Source organism: Athene noctua, chromosome 4, assembly GCF_965140245.1.
Source record: "Athene noctua chromosome 4, bAthNoc1.hap1.1, whole genome shotgun sequence".
In the NCBI taxonomy this organism is placed as follows: Eukaryota; Metazoa; Chordata; class Aves; order Strigiformes; family Strigidae; genus Athene; species Athene noctua.
The window spans coordinates 79,830,156-79,856,658 of record NC_134040.1 but is presented as its reverse complement, the minus strand read 5'-3'; the positions used below and the strand labels follow the sequence as shown (position 1 = coordinate 79,856,658).

General features: G+C 38.6%; 1 protein-coding gene across 16 annotated transcripts in view; it reads left to right on the top strand.

Moving 5' to 3' along the window:
* Nucleotides 1–14,005, top strand: part of SORBS2 (sorbin and SH3 domain containing 2) — an 86,413-nt gene extending 72,408 nt beyond the window's left edge. For 15 of the 16 annotated variants that reach the window (XM_074905854.1, XM_074905850.1, XM_074905849.1 and 12 more), the window contains 3 exons: nt 9,796–9,845; nt 11,159–11,265; nt 12,060–14,005. In XM_074905854.1, the coding sequence (XP_074761955.1) occupies nt 9,796–9,845; nt 11,159–11,265; nt 12,060–12,121 (219 nt within the window). In that variant the 3' untranslated portion in view covers nt 12,122–14,005. The remainder of the gene's footprint in view (nt 1–9,795; nt 9,846–11,158; nt 11,266–12,059) is intronic. The other variant, XM_074905844.1, reaches the window with a different exon arrangement.
* The last annotated feature ends 12,498 nt before the right edge of the window (nt 14,006–26,503 follow it).

Here is a 26,503-nt window from a genome sequence, read left to right as displayed (position 1 = left end):
TACCTTGTAAGAAGACATCTTGTTCCTGACTACCTAGAAGGACTTCCGCAGTCCTGAAGGTGTTTTGGAGTTTACCACCATTACTGGTATCATTTTCCTATTTCTTTGGAGTTTTTTAGCTTGTATCACTCCCTATTGCTAGAGAATTGCGCTAAACTTCATTGGCCTAATGTCAATAAAAATAAATAAGCAATACAAGTCAGACGCAAGCTTTGCTCTCCTTAACTTGGCCTAGACCATCTATGTCTTTAGCTCTAGTGCCGCCTGTAACCATGAGAAACTAAAGATTGCAATGTCTCCTTGGCAGTATTATTGACCTTAAAACCACAGGTCAGAGGCCCTTGTTCAAGAGGAAAGATGAGGGAAAGAGATTGAGTATTGCTTGTAACAGCCTAGCTCTGTTTTAGCAGACTGCATTGTATCAGTCTGTACTGCTTACTTTGGTACAGAAGACTCTGTGACAAAGGTTTGTCTAACTATAAAATAAAGCTATTTGCCTCAATAAAACTCAAACCAGAAGGTAAGTAAATTAACCTTCCTATTCTGCCACATTAATTTAGCCTTTTGAAGTTATTTTCCTATTCTAGAGTAATACTTAAAGTCTAAAGCGGTTCAGATAACTTAGAGATGTACATCTAATTATTCTGGATAATTCTAACAATGAGATCAAAATATTTTTTCACTTAATTTTAATTTTGAGGATTAATAGTAACAAAAATGCATTTTCAGTATTTACTGAAGCAATGGATATCTACTGATGCTGTGTACGTATGACTCACCAGTCTCTCATTCTTACAAAAGGACGTTTCTTTTACCAGAAGGATACTTCAATCAATATTATGTAACGGTACTCAAAATACACTGCTGTGTAGTGTGCTGCCACTATTTAAAAAGTGTTGTTGACTGCCTACATTCAATTAGAATTGAATGTACCTTTCACAAATGTTGATGTCAGTTTGAACTAATAGGGTTATTTTTGGGAAAAAAAAATGCCTTCTGTAGCTGCTTATGCCTTAATAAAAGTATGCTATGTATTAAAGATGTTTCTTAAACATTTACTGAGAAGTACTAAGGAAAAGTAGGAGTGTTAACATTAGGATAATTAGAAATCGTGTCAGTTGTTACAGTTTAAAAGAAACACTTCATGACCTCTGAAGTATACTTCTGGAAACGCTATTCACAAAATAATAGTAATGGTTCGAGGAAAATTAATATTAATTGTATGATTTAATAACCTGTGACAGGCTCACTAACAGAGCACCATAAGTAACATAACTTTAGCAGATCAAATGCAGGTTGCCTTCATAATGTAATGATTCAAATCTGTCTTAATGTTTGACATTTAAGCCCCAAGCCAAAACCTGATACAGTTTCATTTTTCAAATGTCTGTCCTGCTGTTCTGATTCATGTAGTAATGATTTCAGACACCTGTGCTCACTGAAATGACACCCTATAATCCAGATGATGGCACAGACATTTTTCTTTTCCAGTCTACTCATATCCTAATTCTCTGTCATGCTTATTTATTTATTTAAATTCCCGTGTTTTTCTTATTTTTGAAGTTGGCTTCCCAAGCCCTGTCCCCACTTTCCAGACACCTTTCCTCCTCTTGGTCATGCACTGATCAAAAGATTCTCCAGGCTGCCACCAGTGACTGGTCTTCAAGGACTGTTGGTTTTTCACCTTCAAGTGTGTGCATTTTACCGCCTCCGCTATTTCCAGACAGTTTTCTTTGTGACTTAGAAGAACTCAGTTCCTTGGCATTAACAACATCCCAATCTGTAGCAAACTCCCCAGGTAACAGCACTCACCAAGTCGAGGATGATCACTTTATTCCAAATACAGAGGTCTCTCTCGGGTCTCCTGCAGCTCTTCCTCTGTCCTTTCTTGTATCTACGTCTGTCTCATCTTCAACTAGCTCTTCTCATGAAATAGCATATAAGCATACCAGCAACAATACCAAACCAGGAAAAGATAATGACTTGAGAGGTATACTTCACTCTTCAGTTAGTGAAGTACCTAGAGACTTGTCAGATACTGCAACAGAAGGTGAACATGGTGCTATCTGTAACATCCCTTCGCCACATGAAGGTGGCTCTGTCTCCAGAGTGCTAGCTGCAGCTGCTGAAAATGAAGAGGAAATCTGTGCTCCAGATCTGTCAGTTAATGTAGGGGATCAGTCAAAGCCTCAAGAATCAGATTTCTTCAGAGGAGCACAAGATGCAACAGAGGAACTGACAAGACTCTATATAGAGGAGGATCCGGGACATGACAATTTAGAATTCCCAATAGCAAGTGGAGGAGACTCCATGGTGTGTTATGAAGGATACACTTCAACTAATATTGATAAGGTATTTTAATTTCTTAAAATCCTGGCTTCTGTGTTCAGATAGCATACTCAATATAGTTATTCTCTGCCTTTTCTTGTATTTACGTGTTTGAATTGTGCGCAGGCACAGTTTTACATTACTGCACTCGATAAAAATTGTCAGTGTTAGGAGATAGTCCCTTCCCAGAAGCAGGTGTAGACACCATTGTAAGTTCTGTGGTGTATCAATTCTGCTGGTCCTTTCCCTTCTGTCCTTGTTAGCTGCCATAAAGTTTCTGATGCAAGAAGCCAGTGAACCATTTTGCTCGCTGGCCCATTACATGCTACTGCTTTTGAGCCGGAGGCCCCAGCAAGCAAATGCTATCGACAGCCTTCAGAGGGAGGGACATGCCTCCTGCAGAGACTCAGTGGTTTGTACTTCACATGTGTCACTTCATCAGCTGATATATTTATAGTAGGCTCTGTTACGAGAATGTGACTAATAACAGATCAGATTATGTTTGGCAGTTAAACAAATGCTTCCCCCCTAAAGCTCTCCCCAGTTCTTCTTTGGGACAGTACAACACTGGACTATCCCAAATGTGTGCTAGCCATTAAATGCCACAATATTGCTACACAGTTTGTGTGGTTTCTAGGCAAAGTTTTAGAACAGATTTTTTCTGTCCAGTGCTTATTTCAACAGAATGTTCAGGCACACGCAAACATGCAAATCAGATATTTCGGACAATATGTTATAGGCCAAATGTAAAATTAGTTAATTAGAAAGATTTTGCAAGCTGCCTCTACTCTTACTTGACCTGAAAAACACAGGGGAAAACTTGTTTTGTTTTCTGAGGGAGAATTTTCTTCCAGAAAAATAGACTAATAATAAAATTAGCATCACATTTCTGACGGTTCAGGTTAGTTACATGACTCCTTACTAAGCATTTTATGCCCTTCACAGCTGGTTTTATAGCACAATTACTTCTCATTTTTCTTAAACATTTAAGCCAGCTCTGCTTTCCGTGGGAACATCAGGAGACTCTGATCCTCCTTTGCACCTTTCTTCTAATCTTCCATTTCACTCTGCCAAGGCACCAACTTCTCACTCTGTTCCTACAACATCCCTGTCTACTGCTTCCCTCTCACCTCCTCTCCTTTCTAAACCTTTACATCAGCAGGATAAAGACCCACCAAAGTTAAAGGTAACTGCATCTCTTGAGTATGGATTGTTGCAAATCTTTATGTATATTAAATAACTGCAAGGCTAACACTGAGTTTGCTCTTTTCAGATGTATTGTTTCCTTTACTAATATTAAGTAACATAGCACATGAAGTATTAATATAGGCCTTCTTCAAATGAAACACAAGGTAAAACTATAGCCGTTATGATACAATTAAATAGCTTAAGGGGGAACCAGTGACAGGAAAGCAGAAAGCCTTCAACTCAATTTCAAGTCCATACCAGGACATTAGTAACTCTTCTTTAATTGAAAAAAAAAAAAAAAAAACCCACAAAAAAACACCACCACCAAAATCTTATTCAAGTATGCAGAAACTAAGTAACATTTGTAGTTTAAAAACATTTTCAATTTGAATCCAAAGCCTGGGAGAACAGTCAAAAATTTCACAGTAATGCACCACTGCAGAGGGTCATGTTCTAAATACCAATTCTATTAGTCAAGGACTGAACAAAGATCATTCCCTCTTCAGGACTACGGTTTATCTCAGCATTGCAGCTCTGTGGCAGAAAAGTGAAATCTGGAAAGTTGCTTTGCACAAAGTCAATTTCCAGTGCTGACTTCCAGAGAGTCCATTTACTCATGAAAAGGAGAAAAAAGTAATGTAAAAAGTTTGGGAAACTGTCCTGGAAAAAGTGATCATTACATCTATGGAAAAAAAAAAAAACTCTTTAAAAAAAAAGAAATCTACCACATCTTACATTGTATGTTCACAGAAAACCCAGACATAATGGACTTAAAGAAGTCTTAAGGTCCATCAGATGTGTTGGGGTTTTTTTCCTGAAGTAGGGAAGAGACATAAGGGTTCTTTACAGGGCATGAATCTGTCATGGACTTAGGTATGTTTCACCTCAAATAGGGGGCAAAACACAGTATTGCATTTTTTTCTGCAACTCTGAATAATTTATCAGTTGTGCAGTGCTTTTGATGGGTACTTTTTGCTTAAACTAACCAACAAAATTCAGAAAATTCCTTATCTACACTGAAATTCTGATATTCCTTGCCCTTGTTTGAGCAAGGCATATTAACCCCAGCTGAAAATAAATAGAAGGAATATTTCTTCTCAGAATTAAAAGATCTGCTCCTGGGAACCTCCCAGACAGTGTATTGCACTTCATTGGGCAAGGCAGGAAGCAAGGCACTGAGTAACTAAGGGAGATGACTCCATCTTGCAGACACAAGAGTCTGAGTCCTGAGAAGGACTAGAGGTTGGGGAGCTGTTACACAATTCTAGCTCTTAATTATTGTTTTCAAACCATTTCAAATCTGGATTATTTTTTAAGTCTAGGGAACAGATTCCTTTATAAACTTAATCAGTATAGTTCTATGTATTTGAAAATTGTTGAAATTATTAGGTACACTACCAGCACAACATATTTTTTGCACAGTATTTCCAAAATGAGATGAGGACTCCTTTCTTCCCAAGGGTTAGCAAACTTTTTTCAGCAGTCAACACTGACTACATGGGAGGATAGAGAGTTAGATTAAAATAAGTGTAGCCAGGTTTGGCTGTCATAATTTCTTGCTACTTAGCCTACAGACTGGACTTTAGAAGGAAGGACAGTTCCTATCCTCTTCTCTTTATGCATGTTGTCCATACTTAATGTCTGTTCTCAACTGCTACAGCAGAAAGAACACGAGACGTTTCCAGGACTCAAATATCCTAAGTGAAGGGGGGGTTCTTCAGAGAGTTCTTGAAACCGTATACTGATACTTTGGTAATTTTTGTTGATGTAAAAATACATGCATATGTGTATGTGTAAATATACTTGGAACATGGCTCAAATCTAAAGCATGACCAGGGATTGGGAGCAATAGAATACAAGGAGCTCTGGGTGGGGAGTGTCACCTTACTCCATGGTGACAGGAGGGATGTGTCCTCCAAAGAACGCTGAAGACACTTCCCAAGGGGAAATGCTGATGTTTTCCTGCCTCATTGAACTCCCTTAGTATCCTTTTTGTTTGTTTGTTTTTTGTTTTTGTTATTCACTGTCTCAGCTCCTAAGAGGGGGCTGTTCTTCTGTGTTGACACATTTTACTGGCAAACAGTCAGAAATACCAAAGAAAGGTTTCAAATAGCAGCACTCCACTCCTCACACGTTCCCCCTGACTCACCGCTGCCCCTAAGAATTCATATTTGCTGCAGAGCCCCCCTTAGGAGCTGAATTCTGACAAATATACAGCTGATTTATAGTGATATTAACAAAGCAAAGATTTTTCCTTTAAGTACTTTCCATCAAGTATTTACTTGCTCTCTAAATGCAAACTTAAGGTCCGTGTTCTGTTTATCACCAACATTTGTTATTGGTATTTCTAAGATAGCATTTTTGTTCTGTTCATTTGAGCTTTTCTATATTATTAACTGAGCTACTTCAGTGGGTACACTTGCAATAACTGTTCTTACTCCAACTGCATACACTGTGCATGATTAATCTTTTAACTGTAATGTGTAAGGGCATGTGCCAGAGCAGCAAACCCTTGGAAGAAAGATACTGTGAGAACAATGAATATACCATATACCAATAGTACTGTTATTTGCACCTGTAACACACTTGCTTTTTGTTATCAGGAAAAGCATGTGCAGTTTGCATGTATGAATGAAGCCACAAAAATCCCATGATGCTTCATTCTTAAACTCTCACTTGACACAGTTTTTGTGGTTTTTCTAGGCTAATTTAAAGAGAGAGATATTTGTTATGGGTAAACCTCCTCGTAGCCCAGTGATGACTAAGAGATCCTGCAGCTCACCTGTCAGAGGTCACATCTATTCACACAGGGTATGGTACTGGATGCCCAGTGTGCAATAACAGTATTTCCATAGAAAAAGAGCGCAGTGTCCAGTCTTTCAGTATTTTGCTTTGCCCAAGTGTCTCAATACTATTGGTCTGCTGTGTTTTCTTCCTGTTGTGCTTCTGTGCAATGTCTGAGTAAAGCCAACAGGTCTGTGTGCCAAAATTTAATTTATAAATCCATTAGTATATTGTATCTCTGCAGTACTACACAGTATTTCCAGTGCTATAAGATGTAAGAGATCAAAATTCTTTAAATTTAGCCTTTTTTTTTTTTCCTAAATTACTCCTCTGTTTCAAAGCATTCCTAATTTCTTAAAACTACAGCTTCTAAGAGTCAAAAGTGTATACTTCATTGCATGTATACAGGCTGAATTCTTGTTTTTGAATCCATGTCCCTTTCAAAATGTTTTGTTGCTGCTCTATTCACTCAATACTATCCTCTTTATCCAAGCACCGTTATTCTAGACTGTCATACTCTCTAGCCTTTCCCTTCATATCTGTAGTATAACAGTAACATAACTCTAACAGGTCTACCAAGTCGGAAAGATTGTTTATGCATGTGTTTCACTCCAAAAGGTGATCTAAATTATGAAAAAATACCCAAACTATATGAGAATAAGAATTTGTGAGTTATGTTTTACTTTCAGTTTAGGACTAAATTATTCTTTGCATTGGTTTCTTAACATTTGGCTCTTAAAACTGATAATAGGGTGAACTGTTTTCCATCCTGTTGCTGCTGAGTTTAGGTTATCGTCTTTCTGGTGGTTCCCTTTTTAAAATCTGAATTTTAATTTAAGATATGCAGGTTTGTGTAACTTTTCAAAGTCTTGGCTTTTTGGCAGGACTCTGTTTGCTACCAGGTATGAGGGGACAGTACTTTCTTCATTACTGAAGGGAGACAATTTAGTCATAGGAAGGCCAGAATTATTGTAGCAGAGGATCAACACCATCCCAAAGTCCAACTGGGAGTAAGAGCTATCAAAAAAGGGATTAAGCCCTGTTTTAATTTTGCATATATCTCCAAATGAATAGCATGTAATCAATACATTGAGAGGACTGTATTGGTCAATGTTTAGTGCATTTATGTCTTTAATTTCAAACCTACAAGACTAAATATTATACACCTAATTTGCATGTTCAGGACTATACAGAATGCAAGCGCTTATCAATCATGCATGAAAATCAGGTGTACAGCTGGGACAACTGATGTGACTACACACTTTTTTATGTTTTTGGGGTTAGGCCCTCTGATTTTTCCAAGAAAACAGGGTAGTGTAGTGAACTGAGATGTAGTTGGAAACCATAAATCCTATGCACTGAGAGCTACTCCTAGGGTGATGCATTTCATGACATCTCTTGAGCACAACTAGCCAGGCCTTGCAACAGTCCCCATTCTAGCCAGTGACACTGTATATGGGAATGAGAGCTTAGGAAAAGAAAATGAGGAGAAAGCTTCTTGTTGTCAGCTGGGACACTATGGAGGAATGCATTCGGATAGAGAGAGCGCTCCAAGGGCCCCCTGTTCAGACATAACACAAGAGCATTTCACCCTAGTTTTCCCAGATTCTAAGAAGATAACACTGATGTACCTAATTTCTTCCTGGCTTGTTATGTGTTCAAAGCATTAAATAAATAATTAGTAGTATTGCTTAAGACATTGACTTTTGCAAGAAAAATTCTTACCTCAATTGAGTTCTCTTGCATCTCTGACTATCTTTCGCATTCAGCTCAGTTATGGACCTGATGAAAGATTAGCAGAGAATAAGGTCAGATTCCAATCCAAATAGCAAGCAATCTGCTCAGTGGAATATTCTTACCTTACTCAGCAAGTCAACGTTGAAGAGGGTTTACTGAGAACTGAAATGTTTCATTTACAATCTTTATTGTTGGATTCTTCAATAAAATTCTCCATCTTTCTTGTACACCAGCAGAGAAAGATTAAATGAGGGAGAGAAGAGAGTCAAAGAGCATAAACAAATTTTTTTTAACTTTAAAAACCTCTTTCCCACCTAGCTGTCATTACTATGAATAAGAAGAGTTCTGTAATCTACCTGCCTGCATCTTTAGGCACCTTTTTAAATTATACTCTACAGACTGTAAAAATGAAGTGGAAAATGTTCACCATATTTTCTGTATGTATGCATACGAACACAATGAAAAGAAATTTAACTACCTCAATTTCATTTGGAGACGTTGGGAGGGGAAGGAGGAAAGAAAAAAAAAAAAAAGAAAAAGGAAAACCACAGTGCTTTTTAACACTCATTTGATATCATCAGGCTGTGGGTTGTTTACCTGGGCCCTCTGTCATGGAAGACTGCATCATCTTCAAGAGTAAACTGAAGCAAGATGAACTGAAGTAGTCAAACCTGGGAAAGGGAGAACCATGGAGCGATAAGACAAATTCCACAGCTTCAAGATCAGGTTGCAGTTTACTCAATTCATGAAAGAAAGTGCTATGAGCTGTGTTTTGATATCCACACTCCCAAAACAGATACAGTTCCCAGACATGTATCAGGCTGTCAGTCTCTACAGCACAACCATAGGGCATCCTCAGTCAACAGAGAATATGATCAGTGCTCACATCAAGAGCTATCCCAAGCAGCTGCTCCTGCGCTGTTTCTGGCCTCAGCCAGATTCTAATCGGTATATGTCAATGTCTTCCTAAGCAGGATATGGTTTCTGTAGGAGGTTAATGTTTTCATTTCCACCGCATCCAGATTTATTGGATATTAGTGGTGGGTAGTGCTCCATTAAGAAGGAAAAGTAGTTCCTTTCTTAAAGCTTTGCACTGGAAATACAAACTACTTTTTTCTCAGAAGTAAAAGTGTTAATTGTTATTTTCACACAATTATATGCATCCTTTCAAAAGTTCTTTCTGCTCTTTGCCTCCCAAGAGCCTGCATGGCTTTGTGTTCCCCCTCGAGATGAAACAGAATTAAAGCATAGCATGTTTTGCCTGCCAAGTTAGTACTCTGTGTGTGTGTAATGTAAATTGGTATGTTGTTTGTCTACGAATATTCTGAATTCTGCCATTACGTACAGGAGATTTTATTTCTGCTTTTCTAAAAATATACTTCGCTTAAGGAATGTATAATGTTCATCAGTTGCATCTGATTTTTCTAATACTATTTCTGTTTCACAGTGAAGAGGCAGCAGGATTCTATTCCAACTTTCAACTATACTATAAATAGAATGGACTGTTGATGAAGTTCACGGTTTTGTTTTAGTTTTCATTATGTTCTCCAAAAATCAGATCTTTAAACCTGCCACCATTCTGTTGCTTGCCATGTCTCTTAAGAATTTATTGTGAGTTGGAAGGGGGGGGCGGGGGCCATGTGTTGCTTTACACAATGTAGAATATGAACTCTCAAGTGACTGTGTATCATGCCCCTATCCAACTATTTCGACCTTAGACTATAAATCTTTATTACATTGCAAATCATTTCATTTCAGCCACAGCGCCCTGTGCTTGCTCATGAAAACATACACGGTGGGGGGGAACCGTAAGTATACTTCTTGTCTCCTAAACCAAAACCTAACATTAAAGCAATAGTGAGCACATCATCAAATAATTTGTTAACCTGCCAAGTACAATTATGAAGATATTTCAGAAATTCACAGATAACCGCATGCTATAGGAAGATATCCAAGAAGGTCCCAGAGGACAAAGCCTTAGTTGTTTAATTTACATCCAACTCGGACAGACATGCCAACTTACAGTTCTCAATCATTTACGCTTAAAAGGGATAATAATTCTGTAAAAATAAACTTTGACTCATTTTATTCTCTCCATTTTTACATCTCAGCAGAATGCCAATTAAAGTTTTAACACCTGTTCATCTCATCAGCTTTATTGACTTGATACAAATTAGTCAGAAACAGTTCTGGATGTGAATAGAGAAAAAAAACCTTAATGTTGATTACAGGAACACAGGCTCACACTTTTTGGTGTAAATCACATATGCAATTTAAAAATTAGGTACAAGAAAGCCTTTCTGAAAACTGGAAAAGAACCTAGATCTCAAGTCATTTTCACAAAGGATGTAAGCACTTAGGCTAGTTCAGTGCTGACTGTTAAGATGCAAGTTCAGTGCAAGATTGCTTCGAATTCCCTCCCCACCCCAGCCTTGCACTCAGGCCCTGCTTCAGTGATCACTGAAACCTGTAGCCATTCTTCCTCTAGCATCGGAGCACTTTGGAGCATGTCTAATAGATGAATTCTCCTAAATGTAACTAAGGCTTAGCATCTAAAAGTATTTAAAAGTTTACCAGTTAGTCACCTGAAGAAATGGCAAGATAGAAGAGAGGGGCAAAAAGTTACCAACTATACCACAGATAATACATAATGGGAACTGGACGGTTTTGTTTCAGTTTCACTAAAAAAGGTGATTAAGGTGGGATTTTTTTGGCATTATTTTATAGTTGAGGCACCAAAACAGAAGACTTCTAGAGGGGAGTCTGTAGATGCCCCTTAACCCCCATGATCAGTATCTAAAGTATCAAAAAATCCCACCCCAAGAATCCTGTGTTCAAAGGAACTGGTTGAGGAGCCATCAGGTTTAGGCTTGCCTTGAGTCCCAGTCTTAGTGTCTGATGAGTTACTTTTCTGATAAGGTTTTATTTATTTACTACAACTTTTTTTTCTTTACTATTTATTACTATATCTAGCCCTAAAGGCTACCAGGCAAAATAAACCCTTTTCCCCTATATTTGCAAGTGTTACTTACTAGTTAATGTTTAAACCAGCTCCTTTACTTCAGCAAGGCTGCAAAGAACTCGTACTTCTTTTTAAAATACATCATTTGTCCTATTTAAGGTTTCAGGCTCTATATAACTATACTCCTAGGAACGAAGATGAATTGGAGCTCAGAGAGGGAGATGTCATTGATGTGATGGAAAAATGTGATGATGGATGGTTTGTGGGTATGTTTTAATTCAATTGCTTTTTCCTTATTTTTTTCCCTGACCTTTTCTGCCCTCTTTGCTTGACATCTATTAAACAAATTAATGTTTGGTATTCAGTGTGATTAATAAATCTGAACCTGGCTTTATCAGGAGAAATCCCAACCAAAATCCACTGAAATTAGCATGTGATTTCTCACTTGTTTCTTTTGGAATTGATGGACGCAAATTGACATGTGCATCCAGCTTGCTGTACAGCACTGTTGTCAGTCTCATATGACACAAAATGGACTATGTATTACTGCTTTCTTCATAAAGACCAGGTAACATAAAACTTACTCACATGAATACATCTGCGGTACTGACTACTTGTGAGAATCAAGTACTACTGAACAAACAGAGATTTCACATCTAGGCCTAGATAAGGTGGCTTAATCATTCCATAAACCCTCATGCATACAGTGGCTAACTTAATCATCTAACTAGTTCTCAGCATTTCAAAAATTCACGTTATTTAAATAGACTTGATGTCACTGAAATTAAATTATTTCTATGTACCAAGTCAAAATTTTAGCACAGCTTTTAATCAGGCCTAACAATTTAATCAAATATGCCCCTTTATTTGCTTTTTCCTTCCTGCACTTATTTGTTAAAACTCACAACTCACTAATGAAATTCAAAATAACTTTTTGAAGTTATAAAGAACTGTAGATATTTCTGTTTGTGCAATATTAAACATAAAAATTTGAAGGCCATGCTTACATAGCGATTTTCTGTTGTTATTCCCATCTTTCATCTATTGCTTCTAATTTCAGGAACCTCAAGAAGAACCAAATTCTTTGGTACTTTCCCTGGAAACTATGTCAAGAGGCTGTGAATTTTGTTTTCCTACTTATTTATGTTGCATCTCTGCAACACATCTGCATAAAGCTGCTAGAAAACATGCTACGCTGGCCTTCTGTTTTCTTGCTTGCAGTCTCAAATAGAGGCCATCTAGTTCATCCTCATCCCATCCCACCCGCCAAACCGTTCCAGCAGCAGTATTACAGCAACGACCACGGTGTGAATAACTAAGCTTTCTGAAACAAGAGGAATCATTTCAACATGTAAAAACTCCCTGCCTTAAAGTCTTTTCATTTGAAACACGATAGGAAAGGCCTGATGACAGGTACACAGATGAATTGCCATGAGGGGTGGGGATGGGAAGGGGGAGAAACTGTTCTTGGTTCGGACATTTGTGATACTAGCATGCATGTAATAGAGGGGGAAGTTGCTGTTTACTGTTTTTTTTAAAAATTGTTTGAGTTTCCACATTCTTATTAGCTTGGCAGCATTTGTTGCTTTCACTTTGCCGTATCACAGGTTTGCCAGTTGTACTGTTTACAATGTATGACGAATTATAATATAGAATTTTTTGCCTGCACTTGTACGTTGTAACATATGCACAGTGGTTGTAAAATCTCAAGCAAGCATAGTGAAAAATGGAAGAACTGCAAGTGTTCTGAACGGGTGCAATGGTTATCAGCTAAACATTTTTTCTTCCCTAATAGAGCTGTAGTGTTTTCTGTTAAAAGGTAAGAAGTGCAAGAGGCATAAAACCTTGGGAAAGAGGATTTAGTGAAGAGACAGACAATGATATAAGCCTAGATAATAATAACCTGCTACTGATGTCTGACATTAAATGGTTGTGATAGAAAGCAACGTGAAATTTGAGAGGTTAGGAATTTTAGGCAGCAGGAAGTAAACAGTGTTAGTGCAAAGGTTTGTTGGTTTGGGGTTTTTTTCCTAACATAGTCACCTGAAAAATATTCACAAGTATCATATACTGATTTACTTCACTATATATATATATGTATGTTAACAAAATCTGAGTTACACATTCTTCTTAGGAATTTAGTACAGAAAAAAAAGGCACGAGTATTAAAACTGATACATTTTAGAGGTGGGTTTTTCTTTTTTTCCTGTATGAAAAAAAGTATTTGAAAACATGCATTTTCCATAAGCAGCAAATGAAATTAAGGCACAGGATGATATGACTATGGCTTTATAAAAATTCAGATTTGGTTTCTTCAGCACCTTATAGATGGCAAAAGTTTCTACTGCATTTCTCATGGGTAAAGGATTGAGATTATCAAAATGTACGTAGTCTCTGTAGCATTTGTACATATGTTTGCTTTTTTGTACAGAGCCATTTGGTTGTTGATTTAAAAGAAATTAATTTCCTTATCTGATCTTTGCCCTCTTCACATACAGAGCATTTCAATGCATTTTTCTTTTCTTGCTCTATTTACCATAAGCACATCTGGATAGTGCAATTCTGTAAGATAGCATTTAGATAGCATTTTATGCAAGATTTTATTAATTAAAATATGGTTTACCAGCCAAATCTAAATGTACATATGTCTTTATTACTGAGAAATGTCATTAAGACAAAGGTAAAGAAACATCTTTGTGCAGCATACCTTTATTATTGCAGATTTCATGGCAAAAGCTTTATATTTAAAGGCTTTCAATTTTAAACTCGATCTGCATGCAGCTTTGCTGTGAGATTAATACCTATCTTTGATGCCATTTATGATTGAGGACTTAAATATCTGTTGCCTGTGATATTTAAAAAGTACTGTTTCTACTCTGTAACTGATTTTAGAAAAATACAGGTTTTTCATACCTGGCTTTCAGGTAACTGACTTTGAATTCCTACAAGCAAAAGGTCTCTGTGGTTTTTTTCTTGAATAGACTTCTAATAAATTTTGCTTGGAGTACACAACTGTTTCCCCCATCATTTCTCAAAATACATGTAACATTACATAAGCGTTGCAAAGCACTTAACTCTTCAAGCTTATATGCAATAGTTTTGCCTTGTACAGAGATCTTTTTCTACCACCAAGCACACACCAGTTATATACATGGGCAACTAGCTTTGCCCACACAGCTCTCAGTCGGTCCACTTCAGGTCACCCTGAAAACACCTGAATCCAAAAGCAATGCTGTCGACTTTCTGCATTGACTGTGCTAATCTGAGGTCATTTTTCTGTTGCCAGAGCCACCCTTCACTCCAGAAGCACAAAGGTAAAACACACAGTGATAAACCCTCTATACCTAGTAAAAGCTCCCACACCCTACTCCTTCAACAAAAGCAACACAAGAACGCCTCTGTAAAGTAACAGCATATAAGCAAGATTGAAGGAACATACAGAGCATTTTACACTGGGGACTCTGCCTGCAAAACTGAATTATCCCATACTAATGTCTCTATCTGGCAAGGTACAACCATTCAAACAGAACCAAAACCTGCAACAAGAACAAAAGTAAGGAAACAGCAGCTTTTTTTTTTCCCCACCACCCCCAACGGGTAACACAGTTACTGCTAGTGCCTCGGAGTAGTTCTTCAGTCCTGTTCCTCCCAGCTGTGCTGGCCACTACAGCCAAGCTGCCTCCTCCCAAACACTGCCTGTGTGCTACTCCTACCACTGAAGAACGCAACACAACAGCAACCTGCAGTTGGACAGGAATAGCCTATTTCCTCAAGTCTGATTCATGCTCAGTATTTACAATAGCTAGGCTGGAAAATGCAAAACCACTGACACCTCTAAATAAATACACAAGTATGTAGCTTAAAATGTTAACTTTGTCTACAGGAAGGTTAAGACCAGGGACTGCTGTTAAAACTCCAGCAGATAAATGCCTTTGTCAGTATAAACATTGTTGGTGCTGGGAGTGCTTTCAGTTTGGACCAGGCCTAATTTAGTCAGTACTATTATCACTGTGGTAAATGTTCCCTTCCAATGCTAGGTTAGCTCAAACCCACGACATGCATGCCTTCTTACAGCCCTGTAACTAAATACTGGAATATACAATCAAACATTGTGTGCTTTGTCCTTTCTGTTTGCTCAGTGATCCAGTGTGGGATCTGGGACATCACTGAAGCACTGCATTGTGCCATATACCTGTAAGAACCATGAGGAGGAGTTACTGTGCTTTAATAGTTGGCTTCTGTAAAAGCTAGCATACAAACACTGACTGCTTGGTGTAGTCTTGCTAATACAAAGAAATTCTGCATGTTTAAGGGTCTGAGTAGTTAAGGGGTAAAATAGCATCCTCTTTTCTAATTGCAAAAGGGATGAAAAAAGTGAAAAGACAGGCCATTATAATAAGAATAGCAAGTCATTGACACTTCAGGAAAAACTGTGATGTTACAGTTTTTGTCAAAAAGTAGAAAAATATTAAGGTTATATCCACGTAACTAAAAATATACTCAAATCGTTTAAGTCTGATCCCACCTACGCTATTTAAGGACCGGACTGAAGGATTTTTTGGGTTCATTGTATACTCCCCTATAAATTCATGAAGGACACCCCACAGGACTAGGTGGTGCTTTGTCCTTAAGGCCAGAGGAAAAGAGACCTGGGGAATTAGAGACCAGCCAGTTTAATATCTAGGAAGAGACCAGAATAAATCAATTAAAAGCCTCAGATATTCACAGATTGTTCTAGAAAATTATGTACCAAACCAATTTCCCTTTATCTTGTCAGGATACGTAGCATGCATCTTTATTTCCATTAGGATTTTCTTAAATGCTATGACACAGCAGCTGTGTTAGCAGACTAAGAAAAATCTGTGTCATTCCACATGAAGTCAAGTTTGTTGCAGCATTGTGCTACATTACAGCTAAATAGGTAACTTTTAACCAGAGCATCCCTAAAAAAAAAAAAAAAAAACCACAGCAGACTCCACTGCCTACCCTGCAGCAAGCTGAGTGTTTGCTGTTGAGGCAAAGGCCTCTTAAAACAAGAAAAGTCACAAGACCCCAACAAGTGTGGCAGACAGATGCGTGAGCAGTGCAGGGAAATGATCTATATTCCCAAACTAAGTGAAGGGTCACCCTGGCAGGTTTAACATTCTGTCACCCGTGCCAAAGCAAAGCATGTCGTCATTCTGCGATGCCTGGTATTTACTAGCTGCCTTTTAACTGCTGGTGTACAGAACCGGGACAGGAGCACGAGGTGCTTCCTGTGCATTTGAAATAGCAGTGCCCAAGCCAAGGGGAAGCTAGAAACATGAAGTCAGTAGCTCTAGAAGGACCTTAGGTCACTGTTAAGTATATTCCCTTACAGCATTTATAGTTGCATGGTGAAACCCTGCCTTTGCTCCCGTTAACAGCAAACTCTATTGAAGTCAACAGACCTCACAGTATTGGTAATACAGTTTCTGTGTAGGCTTGAAAAAAAATATTGCACAAGAGCACTGGAGCAACTGCATGTCCAGTTTGGGTTGGGTTTAGTTTGTTGAAAAGTATGAGCACAGGCAGAGACCAGAAATCGCTTCTTTAACTGCTCCCACTATGCAGCACAGCAGATAGTTCCCTTCCCTAGTACCTTAACTGGCAAGTTAACTTCAGGGCAAATCATATCTGGCTCTAAAGTTGCAAAAGCATATTGAAAGGGCCAACAAATCAATTTTTAAACATGTTTATACAGCAGAACCCCTTGTTACATCCAGCAAATATCAATCAGACCAAGACCTTAAGCATTTTACAGAGCAAGGGAACTTGCCAGACCAACATGTAGAAATTGCTACCCCATCCATACACAACAAGCAGGGAAGAGGAATTTATAAGGCTTTCTTCTGCAATTCTACAAGTAATCAAGTCAACATCATGCTATTTATTTGACTTGAAGCGAAAAATGCCATTTTACTTTTATCCTTCCCCCAATGGCCAGATACTTAAGTTCCTAAGTCCTATCTAAAAATTGCCCAATAAAATCTATTATTCTCATCAATATACTGGTCACATTCCTTTGAAAATTAAAAATATTTTTACATATATCTGTGCAGAATATTACAGAAATCTACTGAAAGTGAAACAAGAATTAACTAATTCCTGCTTGCACTACCCTAAGTCAGATACTATTTAGGCCAAAGAAAATTACACTGGTGACATACAGGCTCTCATTCAATTATTCTGTGTCATCTCTGAAACATAAAATGTTTCTAGGTTAATATACAGTTATGAAACCAGGGAAGAGCCTGAACAATCCTGCAGGTACAATTTTTAGTGTAATCCTGCTGGTTGGTTACACTGTGCACGGGCATCCAAAACCCCCAGCTCCTATTTCATTTTCATCAATGTGAATCCCATACAAAAAGCATTACAGAATTACACCCTCTACTATTTATCTTCTGTTTCTTCAAGGGTCATAGAGAAGGAACAAAGTTCTGTGCTAACAGGCTTTTTAATATTACCAGAAACTAGAAAGCATTCTTAGTAAAATAGCTCTGATATCTGCAATAACTATCCCACAGCAATTTTTTGAGCAGTCTTTGTGTAGTGATGTCACATCTGATTACAGAGGGTTCTGTTCCAGCAGAACGGAATTACATCACAAGTGACACTGTAGAGGGGGAAAAGAAAGAAGAGGAAAAAAAGGGAAGGAAAAAGAGAAAAAAAGATAAAAGGAGGGGGGAGAAATGTTGACTGACAACCAGAAATGTGTTGCTAGGTTTATCCTCAGTACAGATACTCACATCTCAACAATTTATATTTCTTGCTGCCAACACAAACAACAAACTTGGAAACCATTATTTCATCACCCACATACACGCATAGCAAAGTAATCCTCCTACAATTTCCATCCATCAGAGAAATCAGTAAACCACTTTAAAAAATACCCCAAGAATAATGTAATTATTTATTTCTACCAGTGAAGAATTACCAGACAGTTACACACAGTGACTCTTGATACTTCGAAAAGGAGGGGGAACACTTCTCTGTTGCAAGCCACTGTTTGGCTTTGCAAGAGAGGGGTCCTGTATTCACATGGGTCCACCTCGGGTGCCTAGCTCTAGCTCCAACCGATTTGAACAGTAGTTTGCGATTTAAGTATTTTAAAGGATCTGGTCCTTTAAGACTTTTTTTGGCTGTCTGTCTTTAAAATAAGATGGAGGCATTTTATTTCAAGACTGTCTACATGTGCCACTTAAGAAGCAAGAAAATGGACTGTCATATTAAAATAATAATCAAACCTTCAAGTCATTCGCATCAAGATTTTTTTCTCAACACAGAGTTCAGCACACAACTGAAACCCGCACTGCAGGCAGGGAACACCAAAGAGACTGAACATGTCGTTCTAAGTGGGTCATCACACTGTTTCTGTCGCTGTGATTTGCTAGATAAACCCTGGGCACGCAGTGACCCAACTCAAGCTTCCCCGGGTTAACGCTCCAAACTGTAATGTGAAACATGTACAAATACTGGCTGGCTTAAGACCCACTAAATGCTTTTCTTACACTACTGCAGATTCATGTTATAGATAGGGTTTTTTTCACATGTAACTGGAAATATGTGAACAGGTGAGAATCAACCCCTCCCCCTCCTTGAAACCATAAAAGAGGACAAATGAATGTGTCCAGTACGTCTGAGGTAGTAGAGGGCAATACTTGGATGCCACAGAAGAGTTCTATTTATAGATTCACGTCATCTGCTCCTGCAGCCGGCTCCAAGGTACAAGGCACCAAGCAGCACTGCACACAATCTGAAGCAGAAAAGATGAAAGCATTATGCCATCAAAAATGCAGGAAAACATCTAAGACACACACACACAAAAAAAACCTCTGCTAGCCACCAAGCCACGTATATGTCCTGAATCAAGCAGACAGTTATAGAGGAGTGCAAAATTTTTGTACCCACCATTTAAGTCAAAAGGAGCTCTAAAGAAGAGTTGCCAGAGGAAGAAATTTGCCCAAACCTATATCAGCACCAGATAATAATTACTGATCATCACAGTTTTACTCATAAAACTTCTGGGTTTTAAGCTATTACAGAAAACTGATTTTTTCACTGATAAATGATCCTGAAACTACTGCTTACTAACCAAACCCTCTTCATGTTTTGCACTCTTCCTTTGTTTATCTATTTCATTGTGTGGTCATAAACAGTGCAGTCTTCGAGACAAGAATCAGCTTTCTGCAACTTATTTGTACAGCATTCATGCCAAGAGGTCATCGGTCCTTCAAGGTCTTAACCATTTCTTTAATGGAGGGGGGGTGGGGGGTGTCACTAGATTAAAATAAATTGTGTCACTGAGAGACGTATTCACAGGCACATCCTGTACCTCAGATACAGAAACAGCAGATGTTTCAGAAATGCCAGTTAAGTTAGACTTCAGAACACACACACATGCACACACACCACCACACCACACCACGCCCCCCCCCAAAAAAAAAAAAAAAAAAAGAGAGGCAGGATGATTACTGGTGGAGAAACAGCAATCCTTTTAGGACATCAGAGGCAGACAAGACCAGGGGAGCTGTTTCAGGCCCAGGAAACAGGATACTTGGCCTATTTCATGGAGCCAGCCTTGTCAGCGTTCTTCGTTCACCACACACCCGCTGGGCTTCCATGGACGATACCTCCCAGAAAAGCCTCTAGAAAGGCAACTGTTAAAGTCAGACCAGGCTAGAAAGAGAAAAGAGCAAGATCAATGGGGGAAGATACAAACTGCAACAGCAAGTTCAGCAGAAGCCAAGCCATTTCTGAAATTCTCCAGGCTCTTTGGGTCTCTTGCTGCCCACCCTGAAGAGCAGCCTGTCCTATTTCTCCCTCCCGTTCTACCACTCCTTCCCTTCCTGTCAGCCTCAAAAGGCAAGAGGACACTGAAGGAAAGGCAGCCCGCCATGGAAGTATGAAACATCGTGCAATTGAAAAATGCTTCAATTCTGTTCTATCCCATTCGGTATCTTGTTCTCTGGCTCTTGTCTTAATACTATCCAGACGTCTACCAAAAGCATTTCCTGCAGTATCTTGGTCATCATTACTGAAAATCCAGAACTTCCAAAGACTTGCAAGGTCTCCCGCATCAGGCCATAAAACATACGCTGGCTAACAGCTGCCACAGCACATGACCAGTGTTGGTCCTGACCAGAAGGTCCCGACTTTGAACATCCTGACATTCCCTCACCTGAGGAGACCTTGGCAAGTTACTTTTAAGGTAACTAGGAAGTGCAAAACAAACTGCTAAAATGCAGTGGACAGGCAAGAGAAAAACTCAAACCTTCAGGGAGGCTTCTTTTGCATTTCTGAATGTTGTTTTGTTTTCAGGGGTTTTTTTTGGGGGGTGGGGTGGCTAAGAATTGTAAGCAAGACAGTTCCCAGATCTTTAGTTCCTGAGAGGTTTGCGTTAGGAGAGGTTTACTCACATTTCAAAGCACTAGTTGTATATACCATGATTTACCTGTCTTCACATTGTAGAGGAAGGATTATCCTTTGGAAAGCTGTGGAGGGATTACATGCAAATTCTGGACTGGATTTCTACAGTACTATAAAACTTCAAGGGCAAAAGTTCCCAGCTATGGTATGAATTATATTAACTCCCCACATGCTGGAGTATAGCAATAGGGGATGTGCGAATACCAGTTTTAAGACTGTTTATCTATATGCATATCTGACAGTTTTCACATTGACCATTTCAGATCCAGTAATTACATGTCAATAAACCCAAGAAGTTCATCCTAGCTAAATTTCTGCTGGTTTTGTCCCTGCTGTGGTTGTATCCTTTCTCACAATACAGCCAACTTTTGCAGATGTTTTCTCAAACATGTGCACTTACTCTTACATTCACGGAACAAAAGCAAGCAAAAAGTCCAACCAGGGCAAGGTGTGAAATGCATAATTATTTACTTCCATTCAGTATTTTACAAGGAAAATACTTAAAGCATGAACTAAATTTAAGCGTTATGCCTGAGTAACTACAGGGTGCGTCAGGACCCTAGGATCCAGCTTTGTGGCTAGCTACATTCTGAAGCTGCTGATCTCTGGCTCAGGGCCCACCTTATACTTGAAACAGAATACCATATTTGTCTTTCAGCTGTTGCCATTTGTCATGACCCAATAAACAGGGCTAACTCTTCCATAGCAACTGCGGTTAAAATGCTAAGCCCAAGACACAAGGTGAAAGAAAAATAGATAAAGAATCCAGTACTTTATGGAACATAAGGTGATGATTGCATTTTAAAAGAAATTCTGATGCCTGTTTCTTAGAGAAAAGTACTCAGAGGCTTTGACACTTGGACTACAAGTGAATGTGGCCTTACCTGTGATCTCATCATTTGTTTGTGTATGAAGTCTCATCTCTTGGGAGACCACAAAATAGATCAAGGTATTGATCTAAAAGCTTGACATATGCTTTGCAGAAATCCTGGACTGCTCTGTGCTTAGAAAAATCCATGTGTTCTTTCAGGCTTAAGGCAGAATCAGCTGCCTTTTTTTTTTTTTCTTCCTTCCAAGCTTCCCAGATAGATTTTTTGGGGTCAAAACAATTTACAAAGCAATTATAAATACCTATTACTAGAGATATCTTTCTCTCATGCACACAAATGTGCAAAAACACTCAGAGAGCACTCGATGGAAAAACCTGACAGCTTCAGTGATACAGAATAAGCCACCATGGACCATCCTCCAAGTCTTTATGGTTCCCTATAGCCTACATGCCACCAAAACCCTGCAGCAAGCCCAAGGGGAAACACCAGGGACACACTCTCAGTGCCATTCACAGTGTTGGAGTATAGTTTCATGTAAACACTTTGCTCTGCTAAATCTTAAGAGCCCTATCAAAGAGCACTATTTTGCAGCTGAGGATAAAGACATGGACTAAGAAGAACTGCTTAGAATGAAAACTGGGAGAATCTTCAGAATAAGCCCCAGACAGGATGGGCAGCTTTGCCTCCTACCTTACTTGTGCCTTCCATAAAGGTACTTTGGAGATAGGTGTAGCATTCCCAGACTTTTATTATTTGTTATTTACAATGGAAGACATTCGTAGTAAGTCAAAAGTAGGATAATAATTTTTAAATTATTAAAGATCATCTAGAGGGAGGCTAAAGCTTAGACCAGCAATAAAGTACAAATCAACCATACAAACATGAGTGTTTTCTTCTTTACAAAGAAATCACTGTTCTTTTCTTGATACTTCAATTCAGATCTTTTTCCAGATATAAACTTTCACTGACAAAAATAAACTATAAGGGAGAAAACATACACACACACACACAAGTGTTTCCATGGGGAGAGACACACTACACACAGGATCTTGAGCTGCCAGTTTCACTACTCCAAGAACAAGCTGCTTCTCATCATGCAGTATGACTAGAAGCATTAATCTCTTCAAAAAGCAGTTTTTCCTAAAGTAACAATGCTACTACCTCCTGCCTGACATCTTGCTCAAGTCACACAAATTATACCGTGGATCTGTTCTTAAAGTCTGGAACTTTGCAAACTTCTCTGAAATTTTTGACACATAAAATCAACGTCTTCTCCAGTAGCAGAATAGGTAATCACCACACATTGTGTTTCCTTGATTAGTTAAGGAGTAGAAGGTGACTAGTTCTAAAGGGCTTGTAGTCACTCCACACTGGTCACACTTTTACAATTAGACCATATATCCCTATAAACTAACACAGCAGGGACATACCACAGTGTTCTATACCAGTTTGTCTCTCACTAGTGTGGATACATAATTCACATCCCTTGACTGACACTTGGATAGCAATGAAAAAATGCATGTCTAAAAAGAAAGGATGCAAAGTTTAAGCAGCTGACTGGGTCACATCTGAAACACAGTCAACCAAGAGCTTCTAATGATCTAAAGTTACTGCTATTTCCTGAATTACAAGATAACATACCCCCTCAGAATTGCTGATGTTACTTCCATCACTTCCACTGCCCATTTCCCTGATCACCTTTCTCTAGGACTGTCAGATAGCCTCTTCTCTTCTGTGCATTGCCGATACTTGACTTGTATCATGTAACCCAGCACAAAAAAAGATATATGGTTAACTACCACTGGCATACTAGAAGCACTCATACATTTATTTTGGCCTACACAGACACAGGCACCCCTCCCATTTTCAGTCCAAGCACCCAGAAAAAGCACAATAGTTGATGCTCTACAGTCTCTGCCCTCCCAAGATATCTGGGATGGAGAAACTACCCCAGCTACTGCAAAGTGTCTCAGGGAAACAGTAATAAAGCCACCAAAAGCACTCCCATCCACTTCTACCAGGGCCCACAGGCAAGGCAGCAACATTTGCTTGTTAGTGATATATGGGGCAGCAAGCTGACAGAGCACACACTCATGCCTGTTTATAGCCACTACAAGAGAAAAGCTCATTTGTAAGAGTCCTCACAAGCCATTGAGAATAATCTAGTGGTAACATTCACATTTTACCCCTATGGTTTGGAAAGAACAGGAGATAGGTCTCTTGATCCCACTTGATCTCTTCACCATTCCTTTAATAATCCCTTTTCTCCAGAAAAGACAAGGAGGTTAAAGTTTCCATGCAGTAAAAAAAGATTAAATAATAGCTAAATGCATACTAATCACAGATGAAATCAACAAATAGGACTAATTATTGTAAAAATGCAAAATAAGACTTTGCTTTTATTAGAGGCAATGCTGGGTGTCCAAAGAGTTATGTTATGGTTCTTGTAGGTACATGTTGTTATACACCTAATGAAGTATTTTAATTTGCTTGAATGTTGTTCTAGAATATGTATCATGAGAGATTTCTTAAATCTAACAATTTCTATGCCTTATTTGTTCAGGTAATGTTGAATAGGAAACACATCAGAGAGTTGTTTAACAGCTACCTTATATTATTTAAAAAATTATGTGTCAGCACGTCGATTCATGAAGCATACTGGACTTATCTGCTGGCACAGAGCCTTGCTAATTTCATTCCAACTCTGTTCTTTTGGAATGAGATTATTCAGTTTCCACTGCCAAAATGGGCTTCAGCTTTAAACCAAATAAGGCATCAGCTTGCCAGATTTGGAGGAGTCTGACTGCAGCTATTAAAGGGAACAGAACCACTGATGAGTGAATGAGCTGAAAAGAAAAACAACTCCTTCTTCAGTCAGTTTTAAAATTCTCCATCAGAACTTCTACAGGCTGTCAGAACAGAAGGACAAACCCTTTTTCATACACAACAGGAAAACACATGCTCTCAGAAAACATTCAACTCTCATAAAAGCAATTAAGCGTAAAATTTGAAAAGTGCAGCAATTAAGCACAAAACTTGAGAAGTGCTTTGCAACTTACTTTTTGGCTAGGAACCATAATTCTAATATGAGCTGTCATTCTCACAAAGAAACCAATGAAGGACAACAAATTTCTTCCCTAGTCACAATAATATCTAATTCCTGTAAAAAGGGCAAAAGCACAGTAGAACTATGACAGAAGCAACACCTCAGGTAACCAATGCACCGATCAGAATCTTAGCAACACAGGTGGAATGTCGATACATGTGTATGTCAGTTTGCAAACAAGGTATAGACATGAGTTTTCAAAATGAAGGTGAACAGTACTTCAATGCTTTAATGCGACCTGAGCAACTCATTCCATCCAATACGCTCTTTAGATATTTTTGAAACACTAGTCATTATTTTATGCATGCCCACAACTCCTCCTTTATGATTTTTGAAAACTAAATGGAAAATGAGAAAATCAGTGCACAAATTTCAGATAAGATGAAAATTCTAATGGAAAAAAAACCCACATCTGTAATTTTAAAAGGGTTTTTTTTAATAGAAGATTCCAATTTCTACTTTCAACTTTCTTAGAAGTTTATGAAACACTGAAATATCATTTCAGTAAAAAGTTTACTTTCCACTCATTTGCTTGTTAATTTCGATCAGGTCCTTAACATAGGCTTTAAAAGGCTCTAAGACACTGGTTCCACTTGCTAAGTAGGAAGCTTCTTGGAGAATGTGAGAAGGTTTAAGCCTTCAGTTTCTGCAGTACTCTCAGAACAAATTTATCACCCTTGAAAGATTAATGAGGGGGAGAAAACAAAACAAAAAAAGACATTCCTGGATTCCTGAGCCTGCAGACAGAAAATTTAAGAAGATGCTTCTCAGTTGTGTTTGCTACTCAGAACCTAAACAGCAAGGAAAAGGACCAGAGCTATGTAAAAATTATAACCAAAAGTTTAAAATGAGAGGACAGTTGACACAAATCACTGTATCAAAACAACTACAAAGCTGGGGCAGGTGGGGAAAAGTTGTAGGAATATCCTTCTCCACCTCATAAGTATTTCCAGATTGGAAATTTGTAACACCTGGGAGAGCTGTACAGTACCAGAGCCCCACTCCTCCTCCCTTTGCCAGATGCACGAGAAGAGTACCAGAGTGCTTGTCATACCAGGCAGGAAAAGGAAAGAGAGTTTTTCCTGGCAAAGCAGAAATCAAGGGTACTGCTAATATATCTGACATCCACTAAGCAAAAGCTGATACGAAAACTTCACCAGGATCCAAGTTATTAACCTTTCCTGCTTCCTGACTATGCAATTAGGAAAAACTTCAAACTGTACATAAACAGTCATATCTTAATGCTTTGGGTAATTGTTTTAAAGTAAGTAACATTTATTATAAGAAGATTTCCCATATACCCCTGTGTTGTGAAATAGAAAACAGGCTGTGCAGTAGGGAATACTCTGGCCTTTCACCTCTGAGAGCCAGTTTAAGTACATGCTGTTCCACATGTGCAAGTGATTTTTCCAGCTCCATTTAGTATCCTAGGTTGCTGCTGTCTAAACTTTGCAAACAGTGGCCTAAACCAGTACAATGTATCATGACAGAGACTAAGTTTTGAAATAGGAAAGGAGGTTTATGGCTTAAAATGCACTCTGAAGAGGTTTGGGGTTTGTTTCTGCCTTTACCAGGGTTTATTCTAGTTCTGCAGCCTGCAGCAGAGCACTCCATGAGTTTACAGAAGGAGGAACTGGTTTTAAATATTTGCTACATAAGTTATTTTCCAACTCTCAGTCTACCAAATTGTCAGGAAATTACCATTTCCTTGCATCAAAGCAGGGACATACTAGGAGAGAAAATAGGAAACTGACATCCAAAAATATTCTAATGTGCATTAGGAAGCGTGCCTTTCACTAATGCCAGGGAAAAAATGATGCCATGTCATGGGCACAGGAGTTTGATTGTCCAAAGCTAGCGAGGTGGTATAGTATGCAATGACAAATCTGTGCATCATGCTACTACTTTGATGCATATTTAGTACCCCCATCCCCAAATCCCAAAAATTTGAGTGATATGAAGAAAGTTGACATAGCGTCCCCAAGCCCCTGATTCAGTACAAAAAAATTTTAAAAAAGAAAGAGTGGTTGTACTCTTTCAGAATGCATTGGATAGAAAGATAACATTTGGCACAAAACTCAAATGAAATACCAATCTAGAGAGCAAGAGCCTGCTTCA